Source organism: Hibiscus syriacus, unplaced genomic scaffold (genome assembly GCF_006381635.1).
Source record: "Hibiscus syriacus cultivar Baekdansim isolate YM2019G1 unplaced genomic scaffold, ASM638163v2 tig00110890_pilon, whole genome shotgun sequence".
NCBI lineage: Eukaryota > Viridiplantae > Streptophyta > Magnoliopsida > Malvales > Malvaceae > Hibiscus > Hibiscus syriacus.
Genome location: NW_024062900.1, coordinates 621,030 through 646,960, shown reverse-complemented (window position 1 = coordinate 646,960; position 25,931 = coordinate 621,030). Strand labels below are relative to the sequence as shown.

Genomic DNA, 25,931 nt, shown 5'->3' with positions numbered 1-25,931 from the left:
TTTGTGTTGAGCGAATATTGGCAAAGAAATGACCGGTTAGATATGCTTGTGCCCATAAGTGTCGTGTATTTCCCTTCTCAATCACCCATGGATGCTTTTGGACGTTGAATTCTGAAACAATCGAACGCCATTGAATATCAAATTCCTTGGTTGTCCACCAGGAAGCCATGCATTTTGAGAATGCTGCTGTAAACTTTGGGTCACCAATGTTAGCTTGTGCATTGCGAGAAAGATGCCAAGAACATAATCTGTGCTTAGCATAAGGGATAACAGATTTGATAGCCCTCTGCATTGCCCTATCCCCATCGGTTACAACAGAAATAGGTGATTTATTCATCATGGCTTCTAAAAAATTCTGTAGCACCCACTCGAAAGATTGAGACATTTCGTCAGCGATTATGGCAGTGGCAAACACAATTGTGTTATGGTGATTGACACCAACATAGGCATAATTGGTCGACCATACAAATTATCTTTGTACGTTGTGTCGAACGCAATTACATCACCGAAGCATGTAATCCGATCTCGATGTAGAATCCGACCAAATAAGATTATACAATGCCCCCGATTCGTCTACCGAGTATGTCATAAAAAACCCGGGATCATCATGTTTCTTATAATCAAGTAGGCAATAAGCGCATTCACATCCCCATCGACGATTTCCTTTGCTTTACCTCTTTGAAGTGCATTGTAGAGGTCTTTATGTGTAAATCCAACATTATGATAGCCCCTGCCTGCTGCGTTAAATAGTTCATTACTTGTGACGTGCCAACACCGACCTCTTTCAATGTTGTTGCCTCATCGATATCAGCCTTACTTACAGCTCGATTAGAACGCATAAATGGTGTCATAGCAGATGTGCACAATGCATGATTTGTTTCTGATCAGACTTACTTATAACCCACTGATCGTTTGTATTTGTTGCTGTAACTACGACTCTAGCCTTACATCCTGTTCTTGTGTGGCGTATGAGCACGTTGACGATCAACAGTATTGACTTTTGATACTCGAAACCCTTCTTTGGAACAACAAAATTCTTGTGTCTTCACATTCCCTTCCACGTCAAGCCGTGTTGTTCCCTTACGTGCACTAAACCCATGTTCCCGTGTGAATCCCTTGTAAAGTGCCAAGCTTGATCACGTGAACAGAAGAGCTGACCAACCAATCTGTCAGATTCATCAACATTATGTACTTCATGGCATTCCTCGGTTGGCTTAACATTGTCTACATCAGTATTATCCATGGCAAAAATTTTGTTGTGCAAGTTCAGTGCTCCAGGAGTTGATGGATATGTAAACGAAGGTTCATTTGAACATGTTTCTGTAGTTAAAGGGTGGGTACAACATTAAATTCGCAGTACATATTTAGGTATGTACAATAACTACAAGTATTATCATTTTAAATTCGCAGTACACTGTTAAAAAAATTGAAACATAAATTACATAAGTTTTAAAAAAGTATCGATCCTTTTATAAAAAGTATGGACACTTTCAATATAATAGGTAAACATATGATGTAATAGGTAGCCCTTTATAATGTAATAGGTATCGTTTATATAATGTAATAGGTAATGGTTATATTGTAAAGTGTCTATCCTTTTATAAAAGTGTCCATACTTTTTTCACTGTGGAAAACATTAATTTAAGGTTATCTTTTGAGTGAGTTTTAAGATATTAATTTAGTAATTATAGGCGTCTAATGATTTATTTTTTACGTTACGGTATATATTATTATTAAATTAAAAATTCTAAATAATATTTTATAAAATATCAAAACAATCAAATAATTTTTTGTGCAAATGAAATTATTAAATCAATATTGTAGGTGGAAAACATGAAACACTGTTAAAGTATCGATCCTTTTTATAAAAAGTATGGACACTTTCAATATAATATAATGTAATAGGTAAATTTGCAATGCTATCGGTATAAATATACTGGTTTACTTATAAAATAGGTAAATATAAGCGCTACCTATTACATTATATAAGCGCTACCTAGTATGTTATTGTACTTTATAATATTTCCGGTTAAATAATATAACATAACCAGTCTAAATTTTAACCGCCGTTTTTTAGGCGCCGCACCGCAGAACGACCCGGGATTTTGACTATTTTATACTTGAAAGTTTTACCAAAATATCTCTCATATGACAGTTTTAATATATAATTAATAAAAAGTATTATAAAAAATGTTAATATATTTTTAATATATTTAGTAAAACGTTATTTAAAACATAATTTTTTTTACCAAAAATCATGTAATAAAATTAACATTTCTGATAAAATAATAATATTTTAGTTAACGATTTACCGAAAATGTTAAAAATATATTAACATTTTCAATAAAATATTTCTTTAACCATATATTAAGATTGTCGTACAGTATAAATACTTAAATTTTACTGTTTATACCTCGAAATAAAACAAGTTTGTTGCTGCAATTTGTGGTTTTAAAAGCATACGTTCTTGTTGAGTTGATGTAAACAGTTGAATGGTAATTTTCTTTTAATGAGATTTAAATCATAATATTTTTTTGAAAGGCCATATATAATTTTATATTTTAAACCTAAATATTTATACAATATTGAAAAAAAATTTATACAGCTTTTATTTTTATTTTGAAAGTATAAGAACCGAAATACACATCACACTATAGTGCATACTTATAATATATTACAGTAAAAATAACATTTATTTTTATAATGTATAATACGGTAAAAATATTTTTTATATGCATGATATTGTCCTAAATAAGTAAAATTGACAATGGTATAAGATCTACTGACCGGATCATCTAGGATGTAAGGAAACCTACGAATTGAAATTGGAAAAAAAAATATAATATTTTAATTAAAAAATTATTTGAAAGTTTAGTTTATGGAAGATAAGATTATTAATGATAGTTTTATATTTTAAAAATATATTTTCATATTTAAAAGATGACTTTGAGTGGGTAATATAATATTTTTAATAATGATAAACTACATGAATGATAATTTTTGTTTAAGTTTTATACACTTTTTCTTGTTAAATTTACAAATTAAATATTCGGTCATTTTCAATTTTATTTGTTTAAGATGTGGTCAATGAAAATTGATTGTCATTATACTTTTAACATATTACTAATGTGATACAATATATTTATAAAATTAAGATGTGATCATTGAGAGTTAACTACACTAATGGTCACAAATGTTTGAGTAAATTTTTATTTTCCCTACTAAAGTTTCAGAAGTAACAAATTGGTCACCAAAACATCAAATACGTCTTTGAACAATGATTTTATATTTAATTCACCCAAAAAGTTTTTAATTTTTCCAATTTTCCTATTTTTTATATATACTTTTAAAATTTTAAAAATAAAACTTAGAAATTATATTTTTTTTGACATGTATTTCAAATGATAAACAAGAAATTAGAAATATTTTAGAATGATATTTTAGTGACCAATTGTTATTTTTAATTATTTATATCTCAATGTAGCAAGGCGTACGTTGTGAGCATAGAATAGGTGAAAAAGTAAATTGAAAGCAAAGAAATAATAATTATTACTTGGTATAAATATTCTACCATGGTCTATTTATCTGATTTACAAGCCTCAAGTTAGTAAACTTTGCTTAGCTTGGCTATTTACAATAAGAATAAGAAGTCGCATTGTTGGAGTATTATTAAAGTCGGCTTGTTGGGAGATCCATCACCTAGTTTGTTTTATAATATGATCCCTAATAATTTATTTTTTAAAATATAATCATAAATATTTTTTTTTTATATTTTTCTAGATCCAACAAAAATAGATATAAAAAATAACTAAACATCTATCAATCCGACGGATGAAAATAAAATCAATTCTAAATAAATAAACTTATAAAAATAATATTTATAGGAGACAAGACAAATTTTAAATGAGATAAGATAAAAATATATATACTATTAAAAAAAGGCTTATTAAAAAATATGATTTACAAAACAAATCATAGATTTATAAAATGGATATATAAAATGATATTCTTTAGTGGTTGAGTCATCTTTCAATGTCGATTCAATTGACTTTGATGATAGGTGAGTGTGAGAAAATAAAAAAAATAATGGACTATAAAATTATTTAATTATTATTTAGAAAAGTATTTCAATTAAATTAATACCTAATTAATTGATAACGATAATTGAATAAGACTTAATATATAATTTATACAATTGGAGAAAGGAAAAATGAATGGTTCAAATCATGTGGATTTCGTGTAATCTGAAGTTATTTCGTTTTGAATATGTCAACTACTTTAGTATTGGGTAAATAAAAATAGAAAAAAAAATTAAGATAAGGTTTTCATAAGGTAGTGGCAGATTTAATTATGATATCAGTTATTGCTTAGGACAAGCAGTTGTTGTCCATCAACCAATATTATTAGTTTGATGTTTGAAAAATCTCCAAATGAATATACGATAATCAACTTATCTTAGTAGTTAAAAGAATTGTTGTTGTTCTTAAAGGTCATGAGTTTGAACACCCGCAATTGCAACATGATAATTGGCCGTTCATTGTCTAATGTAAGAGTATTTAGAACATATACTAATTCGAAATAACATGATATGTGATGTGTGGCCAAAAAATTATTGTCTAATGTAAGAGTATTTAGAACATATACTAATTCGAAATAACATGATATGTGATGTGTGGCCAAAAAATTATTATAAATTTGAATGGGCAGTCTTTTATTTCCCGGGATAAGTATAGAGGTTGATTGGAATTCTTACATGTCCAGAGAAGAAAACAAAGAGATGAAAGGAATGGGGTTGTGTAGCAAGCAGGAGAGAGACCAAAAGCTATTAATGGTCTATATTGTCTTTGATATTGATAGGGGTGGCATTTGAACCTAACATGTCCTGCGGCTACAAATACAATATTCACCTTTTCAAAATTGATGGACAAACAATGGAACACGTTCCAAATTGCTCTTCCATTCAACTTTATCACACATGACTTCCTTATCTAAAATCAAAGAAATTGTGGGTTTCCGAGGCTGCCCCAATTTGATGGACTGAAAATTTTTAGTTTTGTCATTTGATTTGATAAGGAGTGTTATCCGGGAATTATTGATTGACACGACTTTCTCCTGTGGTGAGTTCAGTGGTGGACCCAAAGCCAATGGATGCAAATAGTGAAAAGAAGGCCCATTTGCAGGAGAATGGGTTTTCTTGGGCCAACAGGGCAAACAGTTCCCCGTGAGCCAGGGAAGAACTGCAGCCAATTTCATGTTTCAAACAAGTTGTACAGAAAAAGGAAAATTTTGGTCACTTTCTGAAGACTTGTTTTTGTTGGATTTGAGGATTTTCGGTGGCTTTGAAGTGGGTCGAAGTAGTAAAAATTGGCATCGAATTTCAGTCCCCAGACAACAGACAGAAATTTGATTGTTTACATATTCATGTCTGAGAACAATTACACTCGAGCTTTGCCTTCTTCCTAGTTCAAAACCCTCTAATTATGGCTTGAAAAATTCCCGATTTTCTACCTCTTCACTGCTATACACTTTCTTGCACCGGACCAGACTGCACCGATGACTCTGTCCTGCTGCAGTTAACAGCGATCTCTTGGTCTGTTGCAGCCAGGCAGCGCCTGCACGTAGGGCACGAAGAATGCGAACTAAGCCATTTATCAATGCATCGAATATGAAATCCATGGTTGCACATTGGCAAAATCCGCACACGTTCCCCCGCAACAAACTCGGATAAGCATATAACACAAGCCATGTCCAATCCCGGCAGTTTCAACTCCGATGTATATTTCACAGTCGGGAACGCTTTTAAAACATTCTTCTCAACTCCCCCTGTCACCGACTTGGCCGAAGCGTTTGCGATTGAAGTAACAGAGCTCCAGCATCGAACCGCACACTTCACCATAAAAAACAACCCCAAAGACGTGAACACACTGAACATAAGGACCGAGAGGACGAAAATTACATTCTCATCGACTTTGCTATTAGCTTGAGCCGGGGATTCGCTCGAATAAAGGGACGAATGTTGCAGAAATTTTCTCGGATGGAAGGATTCAAGCAAGTGTTGGGAAAACTGGGTAGGTGTTGAAGAAGTAGACATGTTTGCAATTGTTGTTCCATTGAAATATTATATACACACGAAAAAGTTAAATAAAAAGGTGGGTTCTTTTTCTATATTGGAAAAGTGACAACTTTTCATCCATTTGTCCCATCAACAAAAGCTCAGCCACTAACCAGTCGTGCTGGAAAGGACATTAACGAATGACCTTTTCTTTTCGATATTAGAACTTGTCCGAGATCGAACCGAATCTTTAATGATGTAACGAGGAACAGGGACAGTAGTGTAGTTGGTTCCCAGCGAGCAAATCAGCTCCCTGAAACGACAGTCAAATCCACAATTTGCAGGTATGATTACAATTTACATAGTTATTTCGTGCAACTTGTAAGCTGGTAGATATAAGCCAATGATGTTCCTGTATATTACAAAGTGTAAGTTGCTTTTTCGCAGTGGCTAACTAAGTTCATATTGACCATGAACTAACACACAAAATTTTCACTTTATAATATAATATTTTGGGTGGCTAATCAGATATCAACAGAACTCAGTGGCAGGTTAGATAAGATCTGGGGTTGCTTTCGAGAGTCCATATGCTGTTTTAGTGTAATTATTTTGGTCATCGTCTCTCAAGTTTCCAGCTTTCCTATAAAACAAGTTTTTCACTTGTGGCTGCAAGTAGAGCAGAATTGTTCGTGAGATCTTTGAATACATTTCTTCTTGGTGGAGGAAATCTGCAAACTAGCACCAACCATTATCTGGAAATATTTTTTGCTGGTGAGATTAATGCTTTAATTATTAACTCAATCATTGATGTATGGATGTAATTATTAAATATTACTGTAATATTGCAATATGCTAAACAGAATTATCGATAGTGCAGGCGGCACATACGTGGGATTAGTGTTTAAAATAGAGTTAATTGCACCATACGTCCCCAATCTATGAACTTCATTTCAAATTGGTCCATAAGCTTTTAAATATTTCAATTTCATCCTTAAAGTATAATTATTATTTTAAATCAGTCCTTAAACTTTTGAATATTTCATTTTCATCCCCAAAATGTGATCTTCATTCTCAATTAGTCCCCAAAATGTTTGAATATTTCAATTTTATCCGAAATTGTACGCACAGACTAATCCTATCTCTTGTTAATAAAATCATTAGGCCAAGTTATATTATTATATGTTTGAAAAAAATGAAATTTATGTTAAACTATGATTGAAACGGATTACATATTTGGATGAATTTGGGGGATGAAATAAGAAGATCTAAAAGTTTAGGGACCAATTTAGAATGATATTTATAGTTTGGGAATAAAACTGAAATGTTCAAAAGTTCAAGGACTAATTTAGACTGAGTATCATAGTTTGAGGATGCAATTGAAATGTTTAAAAGCTTAAGGATTAATTTGAAATGAGAGTCATAGTTTGAGAACATATAATGCAATTAACTCTTTTACAATATAATAGTGCTTTTATTTTTTGTTGTTGTTCGAGGTGATTTGTTTACGTGTCATGGGAAGTGGTGGATCAAATGTGGACCGGTTGGTATTGCCATGGCCCACGAAACACATTTGATGGGAATGGATAGAAGGGACGAGAAAGAAAATCATACGCCTATCTCTGATTATAATGCTTTATTTAGGAGAAAATATGTAAATCAACCTTACACAATCTACAATTTCAAGCAATAGAAAATATTGGAAAAAAAAACAACGATAATGAATGAGAAAGAAAAAGTATGATGAGCGATTTAAATAATGATCGTAGTTTTATTTTCGATTACGTTACATTTATTATTTGTCATGGTTATGGACATAATGAATATTATTGGGACGGTTCAAATTGTCTGTTTTTTTACAAATGGGGAAGTACCAAGGCAGGTGAAGGTGGTTTAAACGACATAAATGGTTGGGTGGCCTGTTGAGGTGTGCCACCAGTGGTGAGGGCTCAGATGCCCAATAATTTGGGCCCAAACCCATAAATAAAAATCAGCAAATCAAAGGAATGACGTGGCAAGATCAAGGGTGCCGTCCCATCCAATGATCCATCAGCTCCCCTGGCCCTGGTTGCTTCCAACTTCTAACTACACCATAACTTGTTTCGCGTCTTCTTTCTTCCCTTCCCTTAAACAGTCGTATATATTTAACAAATACAAAAGAACTTATATCTTTACCAAACGAGATAAGCCTGTTCAACTGAAAACAAAGCGAAAAATCATGGTTCATTAAATTCACTCCATTAACAAACAGGTGACTCAGCTTCTGTCTTTGCTTCCTTTGCCCTATGATTATTTTTTTCTTAACAAATATTAGTTTTTTTTTTTTGCTTTCTTCAATTTGCTTTGAAAGTTGTTCAATTTTTTTTGCGAAATAAATTTCTGGGGAAACTGAGATGGATGATGACGAGCAAAACCCAAAACGCAAAAATTAGTAGAAAGAAAGAAAAAACGGCCGGTGTGCTCAAACGTGTTCGTTACTCAAGCAGGCCAATTTGATTTTATAAAGAGCGAAAGAAAACAAAAGTCTAAGCTGTTTGTTTGCTTCCTTTTTAATGAAGTTTTCCTAATAGCTTTTATTTGATAAAATATGTGTATGGCTGCTGCTTGTACCAATTTTTTTCTCTCTGTCCGCTACTTTCACCGGTTAATTTAGTTCATTTCGAGTTATTTCCTACTGGGTTTATATCGATGCATGAGGATTTTTATTTATTATCATTGTTCCTTATGGCTTTTCTAATTGTATCTGCAGTGAGATTGCCTCCCGAAGTGTTTCGAGTTTATAATCTCAATTTCTCCTTGAAGGGTTTGATTGTTCCACTTGTACCAAATTTAAACTTTATGGCATCAACTCATTCGAGTTCTCACACCGAAGCAGCCAAAATGGAACAAGTTATCACTGAATTCTTCTATAAGAGTCTTTTTATAATTCTTGAATCGAGGTCTCCTTATGTGTCATCACGTAATTATAGTGGGGAACAAACTGTGTCGTCCCCGTCTTCATCCTCATCCTCTTCATCTAGTGTGAGACCAAGAGATAAATGGTTCAATTTAGCTCTTAGGGAGTGCCCTTCAGCGCTAGAAAATCTTGACCTTTGTCGGCAGAGTAATTTTGAGTCTGTAGTTGTTGATGTTATATTGGACCAGAAGCCTCTTGACTGGGGACCTGCAAGTTTTTCCCCCAAGAGGGATCTTGTTGGGAATTTGTCTTCTAAAGATAAGAATTCGCTTTTCTGGAATTCTGATCTAGAAGAATCAGGCAGGGAGATAAAAAGTGAAAAGATTGTTGAAAGATGGTTGGTGCAGCACGAAAGTAGAAAGGGTCGGGATTGTAATTTAGGGAATAGAAGGTCAAGTTGTTATAATTTGAGTGCATTATATAAGAAATTGATATTGTTGTTGAGGTCCTTATACGTGACTGTGAGGCTTTTACCTGCTTACAACATTTTTCGTGATCTCAATTCATCCGGTCAAATCTGTGCCTTTAAGATGGTTCCTAGGGTATCTTCTTTTGTTGAACCCTTGAATCGTAAAGAAGAGGCTGATATGCAGCGATTTTGGTTTACCCCTGTGGACACATCTTGCGGAAGGCTTTGCGTTTCTGTTTTGTACTATTCATCAATCTCAGATATAAGCTCCGAATCGTCAACCCCGATGTCCCCTCAATTTATACCAAATTATGTTGGAAGCCCATTGGCAGACCCATTGAGGAGATTTCCATCTCTTCCTATGTCACATGGCTCTTCATCATCTTTACCATTTTCAAGAAGGCATAGTTGGAGTCATGACCATTACAAGGCTTCACCACCTTTGGTTTCTTTCTCACCATCACCAACACATTCGGAGTCACATGCTTCGGCTTCTAACCCGATCTCTCAGCCGTTTCCGCCTATGAGCTTACCTCCTCATCCTCGTGAAACATCACTAGCTCATAAGAAGGTTATGAACTTAGATGAGCATCGTCCTTCCCCCAATTTCTCTACTTCCCCATCACCATCACCATCACCATCACCATCACTCCCAATCCACATACCCAGGTCTCATTTATCAGAAGCTCTTTCACGCTCTGAAAGTGATCCTGTTGACATACCGGGTCCTAAGCTTGCTAATTCCCCTGCATTGTCTGACAAGCACAATTTGCCACCATCACCTCCCCTTAAAATTACAAGAACTGGTACTTCTAGGACTGATAATTTTAGGGTACCTGCTGAAACTGTTACAACAATTGAGAAGGTATTTCATATGCACATCATTGTATGTTGTTATTTTTAGTGTATATTGTTTCTCAACTTGGAGTTTATTTCTCTTTTGTCTCTTGTAGCTGTACTCTTTTGGGAAAGAGGACTGTCGGAAATATTCTAGAGTGAAGATATCTTCCTGCAGTTCACCACGAATTTCATGTTCTAGAAGTTCCAGTAGGTCTTTACAAGATGATTTTGATGACTTTGAGTTTCCTTGCCCATTTGATGTGGATGATGATGAAATGACGGACCCTGGTAGCAGGTAATCCACAGAATTCGTGTTATGTTTTTTTTTATACTTATCTTAACCCTTCTGCATCATTTGTGGATAATTCCAATGCATAGTTGCATACAATTAATTTACTAATTTTAATTTTGACTACTGGATGCTATTTTTATCCTGATTTCTTGAGGATTTGTTATCTTTTTAGTTGTCCTTATAAATTTGAGATCTGCGGCATCAAGTTTATGAATCATCAGTTGAGGACTTAATTTGTTTGTGTTAACTCACCCTGGGGATAGTTCATCTATGCTTCTGTGTCCTACTGCTCAAAATGGTAGAAACTTGTTAAAAAATCTTGTAAGCAATTGATAAGTGTAAAGGGAAAAAGGTAGTTAATCTTGTAGGTTATGGTGGTTATGTCTGTTATTGCCAGTGACTTGTTAGCGGTCTAGGGGCAATTATTCTGCTACTGGAAGTTAATAGCAGTTAGCTGCCTAGGATTCTGCATATAAACACTTGTAAGCACCATTTCAGTTTATGCTTGGATCTATACAGAATTCCTAATTCTCTCTATTCTCTTTTCTGTATTTTTTACTTACCACTTGAGAGTTGTTCTCTCTTCTTCAGCACTCCTGTGTGAGTTTATTTGTCACTCAGCATACATCAGCCGTCATGTATATGCTAAGAGTAGTAAATCTCCTTTTTCACCCTTTTGTTTGCGCGCGTATGTTAACTTTGTCTCAAACAATTTTTTTTTCTCTCAAAATGTAAAGTTAGCACCAAAACTGATGAACTTTCTAGGAAACTGAATAAATATTCTTCAGCGAAAAGATTGTGCATTATAAATTTCAATATTTAGGTGATAGTAGCCCTACTATCTGAATATTTGGTTCAGGAATTGTTAAATATCATCCATGAAGAGTTATCAGCTAAACTTTGCTTTCTAGTTTTGAGAAAGACAATCTGACTTGCATTATAAATTTCAATATCTTCTTATCAAAAAAATAAAATAAATTTCAATATCTAGTCCAGTTAGTAGTCATAGTGGAGTATCTGCCTATCTGGTACTGGAATGAGCGCAAGTATCTATTTATCATCTACAGAGAACTACCTTATAAAGTGTTCTTTCTTGTTTTGAGAGGAAAAAAACTAGGTGGTTATTATAGATTTCAATATGTGTTCGGGGTAGTAACCATAGTGGAATATCTAGTTCAGGAATAGGTATAGGTTTCTGTTTATCATCTATGTAGAGTTACCATGTATAATTTGCTTTCTAGTTTTCGGAAAGGCAGCCTGGCTGATTAATTTTAAGATGTTTATTAACTTCCTTATCCTCATTGTTAGTTGGTGAGTAACTGAATTAATTTAAACTTAGATGATTAAGTTGAGTAAAAAGAATCGGATCGGTTATGAAGAAACACCCGCTATTGACTGAAGGATGTGGCTATTTCCAAAACGATATATACTTTCCTTTTCACTTATATTTATTTAATCTCTCTAAATTAACGCTGGTGGAGAAATCTGAATGTTTTAAAAGTAGTTTGTGTGTGGGGCATTTTCTTTTCTGCAACTGTTGGTTTGGAATTATCCCTTTGAGAAAATCCGTTTGATCAGTTAACTGAAGTTGGTGCTTAATAGAAAATGAGTAATGATTTTCATCTCCAAAGCGACAATCAGTCATTTTAAGATATCTGAAATTGGAGAAAACACCTTATACCCTTTATCATGATTGTCAACACTTGATCTGAATTGACACGGATAAATTTTACTAGTAACTGCTGGACCTTGTTTGACCTCTTTTACTGCTTCAAAATTTTCTGAATTATTGTGTAAACTGAATTGTTCTGTTTGCATATTCTCTAGAGCCGAGTCTTACGATAAAAGGGCACATTCATCTGATCCAAATGAAGCTGGGTTGTTCGTGAATAGAAAATCCCAAGATGCTGCGGTTGGTGCTCTTGTCCTTATGCTGAAAAAAGCCCCTCCTCTCTGCCAGGACACCTCCCTTAATTTTTCAGAAGCCTCAAGGCCAGAAATGTGGAGCAACAGCATCCAAAAGCAGAGTCAGATCTCGGAAGCTGAGACTGTTGAACATGCTGCTGCTTCGAGTACTGCATCTTCGAGGCTTGTTGCATCAAAGACAACTGCTGATGCATTAGAGGAACTTCGGGGTTACAAAGCAATGAAAAACCTGTTGCTTAGTGAAGGGGGTAACGCATACACATCAGCTAGTTTTGATTCTGCAGCTGAACATTCCAGGATCAGCAAAGGTACATGAGAATTGTGAAATTCTACTATATTGGTATATATATTGCACATATGTACAGAATTATGGCTCCTGAGATTACTCTACGGGTGAAGACATTTTCCCTTTCTATTGTAGATAAAAGTATATATACGTATGTATGTTTGATACAGTTTTAGATAAGATTTATTCTACAAGAGAAGTATCCGTTGGCCTGGAAATCTTTGTAAAACCCAACCTTTCTTTCTCTGTAAAGTAAACTGTATATCTTGTAGATCTGCAAATGTATAAGCTATATATATATATATATATATATATATATATAGCAGTATATATCTCTATGTTTAGCTTATTTGAATTTCAGGTGCGATGCGGTGCTCTGCTCCAAGCTTGGAAGTGCAGTTGCCTATAAGATTTTAAAAATATCAATGTAGTTTACTATATAAACATCGGAAAATCTTTTAACTTCAAAAAAGAAAAGGAATCTTCAATTTTTTTTAAAAAATGTTTTTTTAAAAAATTTATTAGAAACAAATGCTCCCAATGTGAAAAAGCAAAAACATATTAAAGATGAACAAGAATCATTCTAGAATCAAGGAATCAGCTCTCAACACACTGATCTGATTAATTGAATAGCTATCAGCTCGGCAAGGATAGAGTTAACACTCCACACATTATCCGAATCAATGTTTACCAGCAAGAATGTAAGTTTTTAGGGTGCGTTTGGTTTGCAGAATCTTATATCACCAAGGGGAATGTTTTTTTTTTCAGGAATTGTATTTCCACGTTTGGTTCACGGAATTTTACATTACCGGGAATACTCTTTTCCCAATAGTAGCATTTTTAGTTAAAATTGTGGGAAAATCATTCTCCAAATTCTTAGGTAATCTGACATTCTCACCACTTTACACAAAAATAACCTTGAACTAATGAATTCTTTTTATAATGATTATTTTAAATTCTTATTTTTTATACTTTACTCAAAATTATAAAAATAATAATAATATACAAAGAGTTTGATTTACTAAAATATTAATAATTTTGAGAATTTAAAATATTTTATATTTTTAATGTTCAATATTTTACTATTTATAATTTTATGGGATGAAAAAATAGTATTATTGTAAAAATGTAATTATTTAAAATAATATTTTACTACAGTAATATTATTTTTTATATAAAAAATATGATACTTATGAACATTATTTAAAAATATAAATTTAATATACTAATTATATTAATTATATATTAAATGTAATTTCTCCTCAAAAGTTAGATAGTATAACGATTAAAATATTTTTGAATTTTCATTCAAATATTTATAAATTAATATTAAAGTTTAACTTAAAAAAAATATACCACAAGGATAATTTGGTAAAATATGCATCTAATTAATCTTATATTCTTCCAACCAAACACTGTAATCTTACATTCATGCTAAACAATCCAAACAAAATAATACAATATTCTCATAGTAATGTTACATTCCAGTAACGTTATTCCAAAAAATAATCTTACATTCCGTGAACCAAACGCCCTTTAAGAGATTCCTGAATTCCAACCAGTTCTAACATAAAAAATTGTGGACATCAACAATGGAAGTTCTTGAATTCTAAGTTATTCATCTTTCTCCCTAAAACAAGTACCGCATTAGAGAACAAAGTAGAAGCTCTTGGTCATAACAATTACATCGATCGACATAAAAAAAAAAACTGAAATCGGAAATGAAGTTCTTAAGCTCCTGCTTCAGGAGACTTGGTCTGCCTCTGCAACTCATCATCAGCATTTCTCAGGAATTGGTCCCAACCACTGCCTTCACTGACATCCAAGTAATCATATGGAACTGCCGTCTTCAAACCTGGCCGAACAGCGCATTGGCTCTCTACGATTCTGAAGTTCAAATCATTTCCTTCCCCGGGATTCAGCTCCAATTCGTCCCAGGTGAACAGAAACGGCAATGTAAAAGCACCCCAAGGATTGAAATCCAACACCTTTACTCGTCCATCCTCCGTAACATAAACATCAAACGTGTAATCGTCTGATTCAAATTTCAGCCTCACATTGACATTAAAGAATTCTTCAATCAACACTTGAAGATTATTTTTCTTCCCACAAAGAACCGGATAAAATGTAGTGACCTCCCGCTGCGAAATTCCAACAAGCTTCTGTCCCCTTACAAAGCAACGAAATTCCATTTCTGGTCGAAAAGAAGGGTACCATTTACGGAGGGCAAGGAAGAAACTTGGGGGTCTTGAAATGGTTTTGTCACTGCATGAATCATATGCATGACATAAATCATGGATCAAGGAGTCAGATGAGCGAAGCAGGAGAGCAATGTCGGTGAACGTAGTGCACCGGAGAGTCCCGGACGTGCTTATCCATGCAGAGTCCTTTGGTGCACTCCAATTCAACTTAGGAAATACCGCACCCCCAAGGGCTTCAATTGACTCCTTAATCTTCAGCTCAAGTTCAGGGAAAGAAGGTGGCGATGAGGGTTCTACTTCGTCTCCCGATCCTTCTGATACTTGATAATCTCTTCTTCCTCATCTGGATTATGAATTCTATTCGGAAAGGCATCCTCGTTTGAGATCGAAACAGGAAGGACGAAAGGTACCGAGTCATCAAGCAGGTACTGGACAAAGGATTCAGGAAGCTCATGAATCAAAGTCCTAATCGACACTGATTTAAATTTTGGGTACCATTCTTGAATCTGGCATCGGTTTACTTCTTCTTCCTTCATAGCTGTAACAATGAAACACTCTTCTACAAAGTAAACGAAGAGAGTGCGAGACGAAACAGAGTAACGAGCAGAAGGATTCAAAACAGAAAATAAAGAAAAAATAGCAGACCGATGCATATGAGTCTCAATTAGAAATTAATCTCCAATTAGGGTTTCAAAATTACCTAATTCAATTCTCTGGTCAGTCGGAAACTTGAAGGCAATACTGGCACGGGGGACTTTGCTTGCTTCTCTCGCGGGAAGGCAGCCAAGTTCATTTCATGGGACCGCGGCGCAGTGGAGCAGCTAGGTCAGGAACTGGGGGTAATTGAGCTTCTCGGGATAAAGAAAAAAAAAAGCACCTTTTTTGGGTAAACTACAGGCATGGTCACTAAAGTTTTTGTTTTCCCCGCTTAATCACTAATATTATCAATTTATAACAAAATGATAACTCGACATTATCCTTAGCCTCAATGATGAAAAATTGAGTTGGATCGTTAAACACTTATCTGGTCCATCGATGGTTTACCTGGCATGTTGACTGGTGACTAATTGATGATTGTTGTTGATCTTTTATGAAATTGCTTCTTGTTCCCCTCCTCTTTCTCTTTTAGGGTGTTCAATCGGACGGTTAGGTTAACTGATCAAACCAAATTAATTGAATTTTTTTTAACCGCTAATCAAACTAAATATTTTTGAAAATAATTAATCGAACCAAACAAAGTTTGATTAATCGGTCAATTAATTGAATTAACCAAAATATATAAATAATATATATTATATATTCAATATTTTATATTTTTGGCTAATTCGATTAATTTGGCTAGTTAGTTCGGTTAAAACTGATGTTTAAACACTCTAATATATAAATAATATATAATATATTAAATTTTTAATAATTTTGGTTAACTTGATTAATTTGGTTAACTGACCGATTTCGAACCTAATTAACCGGTAACCAAAGTTTGAAAATATTACCTGTTAACGAAAAAAATTTGGTTCGATCGGTTAAATTAATTTTAACGAAACTTTGAACACCCTTAACCCCTCTTCTTCCCCATATCCCGGCTCAATTCCACTCTCAAACCAACCGACCTAGCTACCTTAAAAGATGTTAGAACCGTCGGCACACCCCATGGCGTAGCAGAAACAAACTCGAGGATCTCACTAGCGATCCATGTACGATAAAATCAAAATCGGGAGGAAAGGATACAATTACTTATACTGGGTTCCTTGAAAAACAACAATTCGACAGTGCAGTCGAATCCTAAGCCTCCACACCAACATCTCGACCTCTACTCAGTTCACCTGGTTGAGAGTAAATATTTTCTTTTCTCAAAAACGATTTTGAGAAATTTCATCTAAAAGAACAAGTGCGGCGGCTAGACCTTTCTTATCCTTATATATGAGTTACCCTACCCTTTGGGGTTTTTTAATTCTAAATTAATTAAATCTGAATTTAATTATTTTGAATTAAAATATTTTGAATTAAATAACCATTAAAAGAATTGTAACCATATTTACATTCTTTTAATATATGTTATCTCATATTCGTGATAATTAATATATATATATATATATATATATATTCTTAATCTTGTAGAATAAATTTTACAATTAATATCAGTTTAATTGTTGCTCATTTCACCCTAGGGTGTGACCCTGTATGTTCCTGAAACATTAATAGTAATTATTAGAACCATTCTAAAATTACAAACAATGAGTGACATATAACAATATATCATTGTCACCTAAGTTACAGGAAGTCATGATTTGACATAACATCTTCATGACTAACTCTTTTATACATTCTATCCTTTTGTACTTTATATATAGAATAAGCACAGGTCTTGTAATAGTCACACTTATATAGCTCATCTTTTATTTCTTCATATCTAGAGTATACTATAATAAATGAATAATTTGTGATATCTCATATCAATTTATTCGAGCATGGCATTGCATTTCTAGTCTCACTCAATCAAGTGGCTTGTGATATATTTCCCATTATGTATGAAGGACAAATCCTATCTTGATCATTCACACCTCACCACGTATACTGTAATATGTTCAACATCAGTCTTTATAGTGCAACATGTTAGGGAGCATGTTTAACTGTATCAAAACATACAACAATATATGTTGAGATAGTAATGATCTCAAGAATGAGGATCATACATATAATCATCCCCATGAGAAATGTTGTGACCATCACATAATAATCCAAGAAACATGCTCATAACGGGTCAATCCAATATATAGTTCTCTAACAACATATTCATGTATGACAACGCATTGTCATCAATCAACATGTTAGCTTTAAACGCATTATTACTGTCCATGCCCATAATAATACTCAACTAAGGACCTTTCAATAACAATCATATTATTATATGAACATTATTTTCTTTTAGTTTATTTAATACACATAAATATAACAAAAGAAAATAAATCTAATGCCTTTATTCGATAAAAGCAGTAAAAATAGTATGTCAATACAATCATCACATGATTGATCTTTGGTCATATTCTAACAAAAGAAATCCTCAAATCACCAACCATACGACTATGTTTATTAACCCTAAATCGATTCCGATTAAAAAGATGAGTTTACCAACGAAATCGACCAAGCTTTACCGAGGTGTTAGACAACATCACTGAGGGAAATGGATCGCCAAGATCCGGCTACTAAAGAACTAGACCCGTCTTTGATTAGGCACTTTCGAAACAGCCGAAGAGGCAACCTTAACTTACAACAAAGCGGACTATAAACGAAAAGGTGACTAGAAATTTTGAAGAGGATATGAACTCTGGAACCCCCGCTTCAAACATGGCAGTTTGGAATTGCGAAGATGACTCAATCTCTGAGATCCCTTCGCCATCTTCCTCTAATCATAATACACTAGTGACGTTGTTAGAGAGGATAAAAAGTTGGAATCAACCTCACAGTAAGTTTTCCAATAGTGATATTAACATTTTTGGAAGCTGAATCGATAGGAAAACTGCCACAATACGTCCATTGTCCTTTTTTTCAACAAATTATCATTTTGACATTTCACATAATTCAGACCAATCTCTCTAGATTTATTTTTTGAGTGTGTGTTGTGTGTTATCTTCTAAAAAAAAATTTATAATTGCTTGTAATTCCATTCAGACAGTAGTTATATATGGCCATTTTTATGGTTAAATTATCAAGAAAAATAATATATTCTCTGCAATCTACACTCTGCAAAAATAAAAAAAAATTGCGGCAAAAACTAGTTGAAAATAAAGAAAAAAAAGTATGCAAAACAAGTACAAAAGAAAGAAATCCAAAGTTTCAAACAAAAAATTTTGTAAATTTAAAAAAAAACAGAGAGCAATCGAGCAAGCAAGACTTACCATTCACCAAGGCAAAGACCAAACCGGGAAGGGAACAAGTCGAGAAGAAGTTGAGCATGCCAAGAACGAACGAGCATTGGCTTCCATTTGACAATGTAAGAAATCCCTAGATCTATCATCTAAATTTAGAAGAATTAGAAGAAAAAAAATCAGAACGCAAAAAGGAATAAAAAACAGTGAGCTATAAATATAAGAAGAAAAAAAATAAAAATAGTAGATCAAAATATTAAATAGACGCTAAAAAAATTACCTAAAAATTATTATTTTTTAACGTTTTCGGTAAAAAATTACCTATAACATTTCTGGTAAAAAATTACCTAAAACATTATTATTTCTACCGGAAATGTTATTATTGGGCGCTTTACCGGATTTGTTAACATATCCGGTAAAGCGCTACCTAAAACATTATTTTTCTACCGGAAATATTAAAAAACATTAATGTTTTAGGTAAAAAAAATATTTTAGGTAATTTTTTACTTAACACTTCTTCATAAAGGCTACCTAAAACATTATTTTTCTATCCGAAATGTTAATTTCACTACTTAATTTTCGGTAGAAAAAAATCTAGTAGAAAAACAATGTTTTAGGTAGCACCCAATATTAACATTTTCGGTAGAAAAAATAATGTTTTAGGTAGCGTTTTACTGGAAATGCTAAAAAATAATAACATTTCCGGTAGCGCATTTCTGGTAGAAAAATAATGTTTTAGGTAGCGCCAATATTAACATTTTCAGTAGAAAAATAATGATTTAGGTAGCGCTTTATCGGAAATGTTAAAAAACTAATAACATTTCTAGTAGCGCCTTTCCGGTAGAAAAATAATGTTTTAGGTAACTTCTAATATTAACATTTCCAGTAAAAATATAATGATTTAGGTAGCGCTTTACCAGAAATGTTAAAAAAATAATAACATTTCTAGTTTATCCTAAAATATTATTTTTGAGAGTAAAAGAAAATAAATTAATATAAAAAACTAAAATATATATGCCATACGTGTGAACAAAATAGAGAATTAGAGAGCTTTTTAATTATTTAAACAATTTCTAGGATATATTTTTAAGGAATATTTTAATTTGTCATCCTCCCACCTTTAAGAATTTATAATTTAATCTTTATTTTAGAATGTAAACTTTAGTTGTTATTTAATTTAATCCTAATTTTACTAATCTAAAATTCTTGATGTATGTACGAATTTCAATTTTTATTGAATTGAAGCATGCCATCATGTCTAAAAAAATTCTCGACTGAAGGATTAAAAGGTGCACCAAGTAAAGATATAGGTTGGCACTTTTGAGATCTAATCCCAAATTCGAAAGGAAATGTTGTATGTAAATTTTGTGGCAAAGTTACGAAAGGAGGAATAACACGTTTTAAAGAGCACATTACTCATAAAACCGGTGAAGTTGCACCGTGCCCTAATGTTACCGGTATTATAATTATTTTTTTTGACACATATTCTTTATAACTTTTTGTATATTATTGTACATCATACTTTTATACTTTAATTATTACGTGAGGTATGTGTTGTTTTTCTTATATATATATATATATATATATATATCATTTTCGTTTAGAAAACATTATAAAAGTCATTAAAAATGACACCTTAACATTATAATTATAATTATTATGTTTTAAGATAAATTGTGTTAAATTTAAAAATATTCACAACCGCGACACCTGCAGTGACCACGATAGTATCTGTTATGTTCGCAACCGCGATAAACGCGACACGATCGAAAAAACGACTGCGAACGCTAATTAAATCCCTTGTCCAAACTATACCGTTTTCCCCAAATATGTGTCTAAACTAATTGTCTCATCCAGGTGTCTAACATTACTAACGTTACTCATTTAGGTGCTCGGGCAGTCAACGACGTTAATTTCTACCGTCAAGTGACACGTGTCACAATATGATGATTTTGAAATTTAGTTTTTTAAATAAAATATTAAAAATATTCTGATATTTTATATTAAAAAACTAACTTTTCTAATATTATAAAATAACCCCAAAATCTCAAATCCAAACCTTAATCCGTCGTCACCGGCCTTTCCAACCATAACCACCACCACTGACATAATCCTTGCCATTTCCCTACTCATACACCGTCGTAGTTTCCGTTGATTGGCCGCCGGAATCGCGTGGGATCGTTATTTTAATCCTAGGGTTCAGGTGGTTTAAAACGTTGATTTGTCGTCAATTTAAGCTCATGATTTATGTTTATAGAAAATTGGGTTTGCATTAGATGCAGGTTAAAAGTTTAGAAAGCAAATTCTTCTATCATCACTGTGAAAATTGGCTGTATCATTTCCAAGAAATGATAAACAACATAATAATATCTGCCAGAAGGACATTAATCCCATATCAAAAAGAAAGGAAAAAAAATGTCTTTATAAACAGAAGTACTGCGCATCCTATCAGACATGCCTTTCGGGAAGAAGTTAATAATCTCGTGACACAAGTAGCGAATGCAATATTAATCAAGTCGCAAAGTGCATTAAAACACTTGAGATGCAGATAACCCACGAAGTGTCTCCCAAAATGCATTATTATTATGACGTTCAGCATCATCTCAAAGCCTGAAACCTGTTCTAATGTTTCAGACATTACTGAAAAATTACAAAAAAATAGATTAAAATCCTTCCTGTCTCGGACACTTCGATGGCCGAACTTGCAACTCATTCTTCAGGCGAATCAGAGCGGAGAGCTGACATTAAACCAAAAAGATATGTCATCAGAATACTTTTCATTAATGGGAAATAATGATATCAATTCTGAAAAGGGATTAAAAGAACTGTAGCAGGAGAGACCGATGAGAGTAAAAAGTATTCTACAGATAATTTGAATAATACGATTAGCTTATAATCACATATGAATTCACATATGCCACGATCAAAGACAAGTGAAGATATGGTTAAATACTATGAGAGAAGTAATCTGATCAAACAACAAAGTTCTTTTTGTTCACTTTTACAGTTTGGCAACATCATACACCAAATAAGGGATGCTATATGGATATTAGAGAGATCTGCAGAAGATAATCAACCCGACTTCAACCCATGTAAATATAGTGGTTGCAAGGTGATGAGAAAGCTTGAAAACAATTTGAATTGTGGAAATGACACAGGATTCACACAAAATAGTCTTCATGACTTTAAACATCCTATACTAAAGGGAACTCGAAAACTAACTGCTCATAAAAGTTTAAGCTATCAAACTGGAAGCCATTCATACAATTCATTGACCAGACATGGTAAGGATTCATGCAAGCAAAACTACAGTAAGGATTCATGCAAGCTAAACTACAGCTGATGCAATTTGGTCTGATCAACTTGTTTCCGCTAACTATGTCAAGTAAACCCACACGATATGAGCTTCATGTGATCGGGCAGTATATTAAAGAATTTAAGTCACATTCCACTACAAAAGTTATCTTTTAATCAGGGAAAATTAACCAGCAAGCAAAGAATTTAGCGTATGCAAAGCACAAATTAGCACGCTGCAAAAAACCCATCCAAACTAAACATTGCATCGGGTTCAAAAAGGGTACTGAAAAATCCAACTTAGCTGCAGTTATGAATTCAAAAGAGGTAATTATTCATTTTTTTTATTGAATATTGCTCTTCTATTGCAGCCAGATTTTAAGAAGCAATTAGAGAGAGTAACAACCAAACAAACCCAAAATCTAAAATATTTTAGGGTTTCAGTTTAACTTCAATCTCGAGCATCATTTCTCCATTCATTAACTTTGTTTTGGTTACAAAATTAACAATCAAAAGCGCGAGATTGAACAGATTTCAAACATATAACAGTTAGATGTAAATTCAATAGCAATCATTAAGAATCCAATCAAAACAACAGCAGGATTATAGAAAATGAATCAGAAATGAAAAAGAGCAAATCCAGATCTGAGATGATATGAAGAAGGATGAAAAGATACATACTGGGCTTTTCAGGCTTGCCATCGGTCCACTTGGAGATGGAGAAATGGACTTTCTCACGAGTAAGGGCTTCAGTCTTGTAAGGTCCCTTCAAGCAGTTCCTCACGAGGTTGGCGCATATGTTGGAGTAGGTGATGTAAGTCATGCCGGCTGCACGCCAGAACGGCACCGCCGCGTTCGACGCCATTGTTTTCCTTCTTCGGCTGTGTTGTGGTTGCGAATACTAGGAAATCGTGAGAAACGGGAGAATGAATTGTTCCTTCCACTTCTTCTTCCACGCTTTTCAACACCCGATGCTCAACGGGGGCCTTCATTTAGTTTATTTCTTAGATTTGGGCTTCATTATATACATTTCTATCCCAATAAGTATTTCTTTATTGGATTAATTTCATTCTACATCCCTATACAATTGAAAGGGTTGAGTTTCTCATCCAAGCTTTAAATGTATGTTCTTAAAGGGTGTGTTTTGATTCGATTTAATTTTAATAAAAGATTTACTGAATTATATTGCAAGGTTTTTTAGTAAAATAAAAAATGAATTGAATGACATAAAAGTCAAACTTTGGACACGCAACGTAATTTTAAAAAGAAAAGTAAATTTATTATAGCTTTACGTGAATTGTTAAATAAACTTTATTTATAACCTGAATCTATTTTCCTTCTTTTCTACAACATTGAATATATACAAAAATATATCCATGTTATAAATAAATTTTTGTTTTTATTATAAAAATTATTATATTAAAATAGAAAATAACTTTGCATCCATAAAAAACCCCACCACCATGGGCAACTTGGAGAATTGATAGAAGCTGTCGAGTTCTTTGCATTTGGTGTGACGAATATGACGTGAAAGACACAAAAGAAGAAGCTTATGTTATAATAACTGGCCATGTTCGTTGCTGTTTCCTTGGATTGCATAACTATACCCACTTCAGTCGAATATGATATGAGCATAACAATTCCGACCGAACAAGCGATATTAACAATATCTTGGATAAACTACATCATATATCACTAAACTTTAAACGATGTATTATTTATATCATTGAATTTTCAATTACTCCAATTATAGCACTAAACTTTTATTTTGATTCCAATTATACTATCGGGTCATTAAAATTCAAACATCGTAATGACATGAGTAAATTGTATTATTTTGATGTTCTTATTTATGCCTAAAGCAATGTCATTTTAGGCACTAAACTTTAGGGGTATAACGATTTTTCCTCTAAACTTTTAAACAAATCACATTTTAGCACTGCATTTTTTCGGCAATAGTTGGCAGCAAATCATCGCCTATTACCGATCATCTTTTACGACAAGATCGACATCAAAACGTTCCCATTTAACTCTTCTTACTTCTCTTAAGATAGTTTCCATGAAATGCACCTAAAATTGATAAAATCGAACAAAAAAATCTACATTTTTTTAAGGATTTGGGGGCTTTCTCAAATTTGAGGGGTTGGGGTGTTTGTTGGAAAATTCAAATGATAAGAAGCATTATTTTAAGAAGACTAACAACATACCTGAAAACTAGTCTCATCGAATGGTCATCGAAGGATATTAGAGTATTATCACATTGAACCTTTAGATGGATTTTCGTCAATTTTGAACGAGTTTCGTGAAAAACCATTCTGATGAGAAGAAAATTGAGTAATATGTGAACATTTTGATATTGATCTTTTCGTGAATGACCATCGGTGGTATGCAACAATTAGCGACAAAGGATGATGATAAAAGTTTAGTGAAAAAAATGATTAGTTTAGAATTTTAGTGATCAATACACTGCTAAAATTCAATGACTAAAACAATGTCATTTAGGCATCAATAATGGCAGCATAACGTCATTTTGTCCATGTTATTACAGTGACAGAAAGATATGTCCAAGTCATCACTGTAATAAAAAGAGGTGTCCATGACATCATAGCAATAGAAAGATGTGTCTATGTCATCATAGTGATAGAAAGATACGATAATATTATTTCTTTAGTGGTATAATTGAAGTCAAAATTAAAATTTAGTGTTATAAATGAAGCAATTGAAAGTTTGGTGCTGTAAGCTACACACTGCCTAAATTTCATTGATATTTGGTCTATTTTCTTATAATATTGAAGAAGTGTAATTATGTAATATTAACACTAATATTAAATTTATGTTTAATTTTATGTTTATCGTGCATATATTTATGCATATTTAGAATTTTTTTTGGAACGAAAGAAGAGAGAATTTTGAACAAAATTCTTTAAACAAAACGTTGTATATTCACACAGCGATTTTTGCATGAAAATTCACTCGAGATTTTTCCTTAATCAAACAGAGGATAGATGAACCAAAATAATCAAAACTCCTTTTCTGCCATGCTATTAGTTTTCTTTCTCTACGTGATCCGATTCACAATAATAATAATAATAATAATAATAATAATAATAATAATAATAATAATAATAATAATAATAATAATAATAATAATAATAATAATAATAATAATAATAATAATAATAATAATAATAATAATAATAATAGTAATAATAATAAAAGAATCAGATAAAACCAACTATTTCCATTTGATAAACCCAAAGCCTTCAAAAATGATTGAACTTGTGCATCAGTGAGTAGGCCACCAACTCCTATTCAATTCAAGTAAGAAACCTGAAAATGAAATTAAAAGAACAAATTCATCTTCTTTAGGAATAGTAATCCCTATGACCCTCATGGCGATCTCCAGCTTTGTAAGCCCAGGTCATTGTGTTTCCTCGAAGGACCGGACGATGGAATCGGGAGATGTCTAGGCAAGAACCCGACGAAGTGGCCTACGTTAGTAGATTTCGGCTTGATTTTGAAAACGTTGTTGTTGGTTGAACCATGGCAGTGGCTAAGCATTAACAAGAGCCAGAGAAGGAGGAGTGGAACCCGTTGCCTTCTGCGATCAACCATCATGTCGCAGCTCAACAACAGTAACAAACCAGGGAAAAGCGGAGTAAAAGAGAAAGGGAAATGTTAAGAGAGACAACAAAAGGGGGCCAACTTTAAAACAAAACCATATGTGCTTTCTACATGTAGTACATTACAAGTACTTGTTAACAGAAGTGAACAGAGGAGATGAATCATACATGATTCGAGCGTTTGGTCTT

At 33.0% G+C, this 25,931-nt stretch overlaps 4 protein-coding genes across 4 annotated transcripts; 1 reads left to right on the top strand and 3 right to left on the bottom strand.

Annotated features, from left to right (window-relative positions):
• Window positions 1-5,500: 5,500 nt before the first annotated feature.
• Window positions 5,501-6,091, bottom strand: LOC120144823 (RING-H2 finger protein ATL78-like). Its single transcript, XM_039158787.1, has one exon. The coding sequence runs from the start codon at window positions 6,089-6,091 to the stop codon at window positions 5,519-5,521; it is 573 nt and encodes a 190-aa protein (XP_039014718.1). The 3' UTR covers window positions 5,501-5,518.
• A 2,111-nt stretch (window positions 6,092-8,202) lies between these two features.
• Window positions 8,203-12,969, top strand: LOC120144466 (autophagy-related protein 13b-like). Its single transcript, XM_039158504.1, has 4 exons — window positions 8,203-8,300; window positions 8,799-10,279; window positions 10,368-10,549; window positions 12,374-12,969. The coding sequence occupies exons 2-4, from the start codon at window positions 8,888-8,890 to the stop codon at window positions 12,786-12,788; spliced, it is 1,989 nt and encodes a 662-aa protein (XP_039014435.1). The 5' UTR covers window positions 8,203-8,300; window positions 8,799-8,887; the 3' UTR covers window positions 12,789-12,969.
• Window positions 12,970-14,361: 1,392 nt separating this feature from the next.
• On the bottom strand, window positions 14,362-15,764 carry LOC120144528 (cell division cycle protein 123 homolog). The gene is given in 3 exon segments (XM_039158565.1): window positions 14,362-15,289; window positions 15,292-15,497; window positions 15,660-15,764. Coding segments are annotated over 2 exon segments (1,005 nt in total). The 5' UTR covers window positions 15,496-15,497; window positions 15,660-15,764; the 3' UTR covers window positions 14,362-14,488.
• A 5,610-nt stretch (window positions 15,765-21,374) lies between these two features.
• On the bottom strand, window positions 21,375-23,067 carry LOC120144892 (ATP synthase subunit epsilon, mitochondrial-like). The gene is made up of 2 exons (XM_039158856.1): window positions 22,801-23,067; window positions 21,375-21,563 (listed from the first exon to the last, which is right to left on the bottom strand). Exons 1-2 carry the CDS (start codon window positions 22,982-22,984, stop codon window positions 21,535-21,537), a joined length of 213 nt encoding a protein of 70 aa, XP_039014787.1. The 5' UTR covers window positions 22,985-23,067; the 3' UTR covers window positions 21,375-21,534.
• Window positions 23,068-25,931: the final 2,864 nt, after the last annotated feature.

Bases quoted from the DNA above. Each gene is read 5' to 3' on its own strand.
- LOC120144823 (XM_039158787.1), bottom strand. From the start codon at position 6,091: ATGTCTACTTCTTCAACACCTACCCAGTTTTCCCAACACTTGCTTGAA.
- LOC120144466 (XM_039158504.1), top strand. From the start codon at position 8,888: ATGGCATCAACTCATTCGAGTTCTCACACCGAAGCAGCCAAAATGGAA. The intron at 10,280-10,367 runs GTATTTCATATG...TGTCTCTTGTAG, and splicing joins CTGTTACAACAATTGAGAAG to CTGTACTCTTTTGGGAAAGA. The intron at 10,550-12,373 runs GTAATCCACAGA...CATATTCTCTAG, and splicing joins ATGACGGACCCTGGTAGCAG to AGCCGAGTCTTACGATAAAA.
- LOC120144892 (XM_039158856.1), bottom strand. From the start codon at position 22,984: ATGGCGTCGAACGCGGCGGTGCCGTTCTGGCGTGCAGCCGGCATGACT. The intron at 21,564-22,800 runs GTATGTATCTTT...GTTTAATGTCAG, and splicing joins TGGCAAGCCTGAAAAGCCCA to CTCTCCGCTCTGATTCGCCT.